Source organism: Meleagris gallopavo, chromosome 7, assembly GCF_000146605.3.
Source record: "Meleagris gallopavo isolate NT-WF06-2002-E0010 breed Aviagen turkey brand Nicholas breeding stock chromosome 7, Turkey_5.1, whole genome shotgun sequence".
Classification (NCBI taxonomy): Eukaryota; Metazoa; Chordata; class Aves; order Galliformes; family Phasianidae; genus Meleagris; species Meleagris gallopavo.
In genome coordinates, this window is record NC_015017.2 from 14,621,440 (window position 1) to 14,630,259 (window position 8,820).

The following is an 8,820-nucleotide window of genomic DNA, read 5'->3' on the forward strand; positions in this document are numbered from 1 at the left end:
AAATAATATCTTTGTACATAATTTTAAGTATAACATTGACCAACTGGAAGCATATTCAACATTCTTTAAATGGATTTTTCAAGTATTTTTTATGTTCTGTACTTCAACATTCCCTTTGTTCAGTATTGTCTTAAAACAAATGCTCATTCCCTATTTACTCTAAATCTGCATCTTTTTCAAGGTACTTGCCACAGTATAGATGGATGGACGCAGTTATTTATATAGTCACTAAATATACATAGAGACAAGTATGTTTATAAATGTGTTCTAAATTGGAGATAGGTTACACATCAAAAACAAACAAAACTCTGTCTATGAGTACCTTTTATATATATATCTGTATTCTTGCACAGTCTTCTGGCTCTATTTCTGAACTTCTGAGTGTAATCAAGTTTCTTTGTACTCCATCATATCTTTCAGTATGACATTTTTAAAGTTCCATGCAAAAGCAGATACTGGCTGAACAAGAGAACAGGATTTCAAGATTTATTTCAGTATTAGTCCTGTGTTTTCTAGCCTATTTTTCATGGAATTTTCCCTCATTTGCCATTCCTTCACACTAGGCGTTCACCATGGAGGCCTTTCTTTTAATATGTTAAAATAATATATGTTTCTTAATGATCTTAACTTGAAAATGTTTCTAAAAGTACACATGTAAAGCATATATATTTTGTAGAAGACAAAGCATTTTAATAAGGCAAACTGTAAGCTGAATTTTCTTCCATGGCACTGAGAAAAATACTGTACTCTGCAATCTTGGTGGTATGCCCTCTATTGGTATTAATAAAGTTACTTTGCTCTAAATCCAATCGTTCTATATACTTTGAGGAGTAGTGCTGGTAAAACCATGTACCTTGAATTTTGTTTTATCATAAGAAAGCATTAATTTAGCTTGTGTGTTCATGGTTGATATCTGATCTTTTGAAGAATAGCATTCCACAGAAAGCAAATTAGAAAATTATTAAAATAGATAAGTGATATGTTTATAATTTAAAAATTCAGTATGGTAATACTGAAATCATGTATTTGGTACCAGTGTCAACATTTTGTTGGATATACCCTTTGGAAATCACATCTGTGTTTGGGTTAGGTTATGCTGAAATGCCACCAGCTAAAAAGAGCCAGAATTTTCTTTCACTTCCAAATTGTATATCAGTAGGCAAAACCATACATGCTGACAGACTCTGAAGTTTTAGAATAGGATACCTGCTCTGCCTGATGTGAACTACAAAAGTGTGAGTGGTCTGTGGTGGAGAAAAAGGTTCTTGCCTGTTCTTTCTACTGAACACAGATGTTTGGCAATTTCTATATTGCTTGTGCATCTTAAGATCCTGTTTCCTCCAAACTGAATGAGGATTGACTTTACTAGCAAAATTAAGAGTACAGGCCTTCATGCTATACTCTTGAGTACTGCAATGAGATAACTGGGTGACTTGTCCATGCAAAACCATTTTCAAAGCCACATTCTCCAGAGGTAAGAAAGTCTTATGCAGCAATTTGAAGAATTTAAATATTTAGATATAACTTTAAAGATGAGGACTGAAAGCACAGCTGTGAAGTTCCTTGCTGCTAATTTTGTGTTGTAAGGTTTTCTGAATTTGGAAAGCTCTGCTTAGCATACAATGACATAAATCTGACTTGAAAACTGACTCTCTGCTTCAGGTACAAGAAAGGCCAGAAAGTGACTGCTGATGAGCACTTAAAGCTTTCCCAAAAGGAGACAAAGCATACTTTATTCATTCAGAAGGTGTGTGATAATGATGCTGGCCTCTATGTTGCTCGGGCTAAAAATTCTAGTGGCACTATATCATCAAGTGCTATTCTCCATGTGCAAGGTAACAGGCCACCTATTGCAAGAATAGACTGGATAACGCTGTGTATCATCTATATTAGCATATCACTAATGTACTGGCTATTCACAAAATAAGTATGTACTGAATGCACTGAACTTTGTTCTCACATGCTAAGACAATGAAATTTATTTTCCTACACTGATTCTTTCACCACCTGTACCAAACTACTTTTATGTAACATTTGATATATTGCTTGTTTCTTAATACCTGTGTTATGTGCTTGTTTTCCTTTATCCTAATGAAGCTGAGATTAAAAACAAAAGTTACAAGGATTTTCTAGAATCAGAGGTCCATTTTTGTGTTTTAAATATGTTGGCATTCTGAAATGCTGAAAACAGTTTTATAGCTACTGCTTGTCTCAATACACACAGTGCTCATATCAACACATCCTCTATGGTGGGGAGGGAGGAGGATGCTGAAATTTATTTTAAACATAAAATGTGCTTTTTCCAATGACATTTTCTCATCTTTTTTTTTTTCTTTCCATTTATAGGATAAAGATTCTTAGTATACAATGGTAATATTCATGACTGCGCTGTCATATATCAGACTTAAATTTGTCTCATTTCAGCAGATTATCTCCACAGATTAAAGTTGCAATAGAGTTGTGATAATGTGCACTACAGAAATTTGGCATAGAATTGTCAGAATTTGTATAAGTAGCACTTAGTGTATCTTAGACAAAGCTTGCAAATATTTTTCAAAATGAGACCTGAGGCCTTCAAACACATCCACTTTCTAAAGCAGATGCTTGTGATAATTTTGTCGTCTTATAAAAGTACAAGTCTAAATATTTCTGACAATTATGTAATGCATTAACATAGGGCAAGAAAGACAGTATTTTATGAAATGAGCTTTTCAAAAGTTTTAATGCCCTTATTTCAAAAAGAATCAATCAAGATGAGGAAATACTCAAAACATGCGTGCTCTCTCTCTCTCTCTCACACACACACACACACACCAGTCAAATAGAATTCTCCTTTAGTAAGTGGTAAATCCAAAATAAAAACTTGTCTACATATAACAAATCATAATATGAACAGACATGGATGTTATTTATTATGTAATTTGATTTAACCTTTGACAAAAGCATCAGTAAAAGGTTCCACTTATAAATGTTTAAATGAAAATTAAGTCTCTCTTTAACTTTAGCACTTGTGCAAGTACAGTAAAAACAATTGTGGCAAAAGCTGAATGCTTTTTTCCTACATCATTGATTTACAGCTTTCATGTTATGTCTATGTTGATATGGAAAATTTAGAGAGAAGAAATATTTCTTTTCAGTAAATTATGCAAGATAAAGTAAATAAGTCGTTTACCAGGCAGCAGGCTGTGAGCAGAATACATACTTGAACTTGCAGGGGTCGATGAAATTGAAGACTGACATTTAGATATTTTGGCTCAGTGACTGTAACTTTATTAAAATTCCTGTGACTTCGAAACAGGAGACGTTCAGAAGGGAATATAACCTCATAGCAATGAGAGAGGGAAGATAATAAGAGGTAGTGAACAAATGGGGGAACAAAATATTTGACTAAACCCCAAATAAACAACTTTGAGTTCAGTCATCTCCTGAAAATGTTGATCCGATCACCCAGGTATAAAAATCAACTCTTTTCCAAAAGTGTGCTATTTCACAGTAAAGCTATTTTTAATAATTAATATGATTTTCAATCTTTCAATTTTCCAAAAAGTAAAATTCAGCTTAGTGTTCTTATGTCTTTGTGACTTTATCTCTTTGTTTGTTGCAAACATAAAGCAAGGAACCTGTATGAGCAAGCTGAATTGCATAACCATTATATTAGGAAGTGTGTTAAGAACAAACATAAAATGCCTCCTCTATGAATACTAAGATTTTTTTTTTATGCTGAAGAGCTGCCACTGCTTGACAATCTTATTCATAACATTCACTTTCTGTTTGAAAAAAAACTAAGTGATGGCTGGACTTCAGTCCTATACTTTTACTGAGAGCTGTGATTCTTCCAGAAGCCAGAAATTTAATTTAATTCAGAAATTAAAAGTACTCATATGTTGTTTTGATTTGTTTTCTGCTTTTCTAACTTTATAGGCCATTCAGATCACTTTTTTGAAACACTTTTGCCTTCACTTAAGACTAAGTGTAAGTCCCAAAGGGGAAAAAAAAAAAAAAGAAACCCTAAACAGGAGTGAAAGCAGAGATACAGCTTCCTTCTCCCTTGCCTCTGCCAGAATCTGGCTTTTAAATTAATCATTAACATAAGGCTAGGGCCAGGACGAGTTGCCCTTGGTCTGTGTTCTGTAGAGCTAGACTCAAAGTTTCATCTTAGTTTTAATGTATAGGTGCTTCATCTTGAAAATTGCAAGAAGTTCAATGCTAGAATGTTCATTGTTTGGTCTTTAAATGGAAAGAGAGCAAAGTTAAGAGATATATTTGACCTTTGGGTTGGAGGAGAGTCACCTTTGGAGCAAGACAGCAATGTGTGGTGAATCTCCCTGTCCTATAGTAGGAAGGCTGGAACTAGCATTTCAGACTTCACCCTTTGCAGAAATACACTTTTTAAATCAATACAATTCTGTTTTTTTCTTTTATTCTGAATCATGGTTCAATAACTCATGAAATGAGACTTGTGATTGAAGTTTGTAATTTCCGTATTCATTTTCTTCTTTTAAAAAAAGACATATTTTGATATGTTTTTCTGTAGCTAATGTACTGAACAAGGTGTGGAAGGTAGTTGATCTTAATGGACTTCTTGAATGCATTGCTTAATGAAATTCGATTTGATAGTCTGGAAGACTTCCCAGATGAGGAAACTGTATTGATGTTATATCCTTCTAGTTGATCATTGCTATGATGTAGTGTTAAAACAACACCCATGCTCAATTTTGTTGGCTGGAGAAGGACATCCTTAAGCCAGTGAATTTCAGCAATAATTTCAAAGCTAGACTTTTTTTTTTTTTCCTTTATATTTCAAGTAGCACATACTTTACTTTCTCCTTCTTTTAAATGTTATGTAGAAGCAGAAAGTACATTTGGCTAGTTTTTGTTCTGGTTTTGATGCTTTCTTATTTTACACTACTGAGCTTCTCTAATCACAGTCACAGTTTTGAACCTACAGTTATGTCAAGATACCAGAATATGAAAATCTTTCTGACTCTTCTCTTAAAAAGCAGACTTAGATATCTCTTTAGCCTTGCAACATAAATACTCTAATGAAGCACATTACTAACCTAACCTCACTTCCTCCTTCTTTTATATACAAGAACTTATTAAGAAAGAGTTGAACAAGATTGTCTGACTAGAAGTGGAACTGTATGAAAGGGTACTTACACAACATGTATAAATTTTAAGGGGAAGGGGCTAATTCTTTTCATTTTTCAAAAGAAAGAGTCTGATTGTGGGCCTCGTATGAGTTAGTAGGCTAAGGGAGGCTGAGGCATTCCTCTGATTGTGTTTGAATCAGATGTGGATGGAACTGCAATGGAGAAAGTGACTTCCTCTCAAATGACTGGTAAGGTATGCCTATTTCTGGACCTTTCTCTGGAGACTTTGCCAGGTTAAGTTAGTATACTGTGTGTCCGTGTTTCTTTTGTGACTTAGAGGAGCTATGCCTTTAAAAATTACAAGACAGATTCTCTTTAATGAGTTTACACCATGATATTCAAGGACAGTGGAGTTGTGGATAAGGATATTCAGATCATAAACATTTTTCTTACCTGAAGCAATCAGAATGGGTTTTCAGTAGCCTCAACTATTTCTTTTTGTGATGCAGGAAAAAGTGGGCATGATGCTGATAGATTGATGGTTGGCCTAGATGGTCTTAGAGGTTTTGTCCAACCCTCATGATTCCGTGATTCTGACATCTAATCATGATATAATGGGAAAACTGTTGGTGAAACATTATATGTTCCTTTTTGAAAGTTGTTAGCAGAGTATGATCACATCATTTTACATCAGATTGCTGCACTGTTGAGTTCTATAGCGTGTTTTTCTAAGAGTTATAGGCCACTTAATAGTTTTCTCTGCATGTACTTTTCCCTTTGTTGCCCAGAAATTGGTCATTCTAATTTTTATGTTCTGCTGACTACTGATCCAAAATCAAAATAATATCTGATTGATCATTGTCATGCTTCCATTCAGATCTGATTTTTTTTTTTTTTTTTTTTTTTTGAGATTGGTTGATTCTCCTGTTGAAATAAAGCTGCAGATTCAAAAATTCTACTTCAGGTGCATGCAATGAAATTATGGTGGCAGCTTTTGCGTACTAGCTTTCAACAGCTGAGAACGGAGCTGGCACTCGTTAATACAGACTTAAGATTAGCAAGAGTATGAGAGTGAAATTTATACACTTCTGCTCTATGTTGTGGCCTCAGACCTACAGTATGGGAATGATGTAAAGCAGCTTATCTAAGCAATAGCTTTGTTAATACAAGGGAGTGAAAATGTTTCACTCCCCACACTGATATTTTGCAAAAATATCTAGCTCAGTCGTCATATTTTGGATTCAGATGCTGGGTGCTTTTGTGAGATGTTACTTTTCGTTTTGAAATAGTGTAAATCAAAAGAAGAAAGGATGCGATGTACAATAGTGCACTAAATACAAGGGTTAACTATCTTAACTTTGTTCCTTTAAATTTATGTGGAATATTTATCTTCTGCTCTTTACTGAAGCACAACAATCAACATATAGTTACCTACTACCTGTACAACAAACATGATTCCTTGACATTAACATGGAACTAATATCACTATGTTGATGCATGAAATTATTAGATGTTTAGTCTTCATGTGTTTCAGCAAACTTTATATTATATAGATAAATAAATCTGCTTGTTCCAGTCTTGCAATGTTGTAAATATTCTAACTATTAAAACAGATATTTCTTCATCTGTTTTAGTGGTGCCATTTAAAATACAGTGCATCATTTTTTTTCAGTACAAGGAAAACAGCCAAATTTCATACAAAAATTTGGACACACAACTCTTCAAGAAGGAGAAGATTTAATCCTGCATTGCACTATACATGGAAAGCCCAAACCACATGTCTACTGGAGCAAGGATGATATCCAAGTAGTTGCTGGAGACGTCAGTGTATGTTCTAATGTTCTTGAAATGTTTCTCAGAGAAAGATAATATATTTTGCTTTATGCTCCTAATAATCTCCTATGTGCATTCTATTGTTTTACAGACTGAGAAATTAGGAGATAACTACTACCTCTTAAAAAGAAATGTAGCCCTTGCTGATACTGGGAAGTATATCTGTTTTGCCAGCAATGAAGTTGGAAAGGCACACTGTTCTGCTACAGTAACAGTGATAGGTGATTCACCTTGGCCAAGGGTATGCTTTAAGGCATGTTGCTGTAATAAATGAAAGCTTAATTTGCAATTTTGGATGTGTTTGTCTCATTTCAGAGAAAAATAAAAACCCAGAAATTTCCACTGTAACTCAGGCTAAATCAGAATGGGAAAATGGGTACTTCTCAACAAAAAGGAATGTCACCACAGCTGAACTTGTACAAGCCCAGGACATGTGTTGTGTGAGAGGCCAAATGCCAGTCCCTAGACATCTCCCAGTAAGGTGTGTTACATCTTGTAATACTTAAATAGCTGCAGTAACCTTAATTTTCAAAGCACTCATATAACACTCTTTCTGATCCTTTGAATTTTTGCATAATGTAAAGCACGTGATGTGGCTGCTTCTACACTTTTGCATTTATCTGCACCCGGTGGTATTAAATTTTGTTAAAGACTTTATAGTATGATAGCAAATGAAATTTATGTGGAACGGGGTATTTAGTTCAGTGATTGTTTTGTTAATCTAGGTATCTTAATCTCAATATTAACTTACAAATGAACAATTTAAAGGTACAAACTATTCCAGAAGTTCAGATATTTTTCCTTTGGTTATGCAGTAAGTTCTTGACATGACCTGAGAATACAATCATTTTTAGCATGTTGACATTTTCTTTTTGAGGGACAAAAGTATTTGTCATAACAAACTTTCTTTTTAACATCTGCACAACACTAATGAATGTTTTGCAAAAGCCAGGTATTGCTTTCTCTGCAAAAGCAAGTTGATTAAGTAAGGCAGCTGATATTTTCTATATACATATATGTATATATAAACACACACTAATTCTCTCATATTGCAGAATATTGCTCACTGTTATTTGAATTTATTAAATGAAATAAACGGATACATGCACAAAATCCTCTAGTAGTCATGATTTAATTTTCCAGAAAAATCAGCTGATTAAGCATTGATTCACAAGTTTTATTTTGTTTTTTTTTGTATCTCTGTATCACTGTGAGATGACAAGTATTCCAAAGCAGTGGAATCAAATATAAAATTGCATTAATTTTACTTGATGCTGATACAGAACTCAGCATATTGCACATGATTAAAACATGGAGACTGTATAGAAAGATTAGATTTCTTTTTTTCATTATTCTCCTGTTTCTTATACCATAAGTACCGTCCGATTATTTCTTATTGTTAGTAAGATAAAGGATAATTTATGTTCTGTATGTAGTCACTCTGTACTTGATCTTTAATTTGGTATCATCTCAAGACCAAGAATCTGTATCAACCACTACAATGCTGCTTATGAAAGGGAATGTTGCAGCTGCCACAGTTTAAAACACAGACAATATAAACTGTTTGTTTGTTTTTTAAATAAAAGGTTTAAAGAGAAACTATGGCTTCAAGGAGTGTATCTTGAGCTTGTGAGACCACCAGATGTTAGCTTCAGTCTGGAACATGTTCCTGGTTTACTTCAGCCTACTGCCAAGGATCAGAAGATGAACTGCACCTGATTAATGAGGGGATTCATCTTGTTTGCTATGTCCCTGTGTGATGAGAAAATGAATCTTTGAGAGCTATTTGATGTGTATCTAGGTTGAAATTTATATTTGATTTCTCTATAAATCATTATTAATAAAACTCAGTAATGCCCAGCAGTTATTAAGCAGTGGTCTGTGTTTTATTTTT

At 33.9% G+C, this 8,820-nt stretch overlaps 1 protein-coding gene across 7 annotated transcripts in view; it reads left to right on the forward strand.

Annotated features, from left to right (window-relative positions):
- The window catches only part of CCDC141 (coiled-coil domain containing 141), a 57,845-nt gene extending 49,049 nt beyond the window's left edge, over positions 1-8,796 (forward strand). For 3 of the 7 annotated variants that reach the window (XM_010713545.3, XM_010713546.3, XM_010713549.3), the window contains 5 exons: positions 1,663-1,835; positions 6,766-6,920; positions 7,018-7,147; positions 7,242-7,407; positions 8,513-8,796. In XM_010713545.3, the coding sequence (XP_010711847.1) occupies positions 1,663-1,835; positions 6,766-6,920; positions 7,018-7,147; positions 7,242-7,407; positions 8,513-8,645 (757 nt within the window). In that variant the 3' untranslated portion in view covers positions 8,646-8,796. Of the gene's footprint in view, positions 1-1,662; positions 1,836-6,765; positions 6,921-7,017; positions 7,148-7,241; positions 7,408-8,512 lie in introns of those variants that run through there. The other 4 variants (XM_010713550.3, XM_010713547.2, XM_010713552.2 and 1 more) reach the window with 4 other exon arrangements.
- Positions 8,797-8,820: the final 24 nt, after the last annotated feature.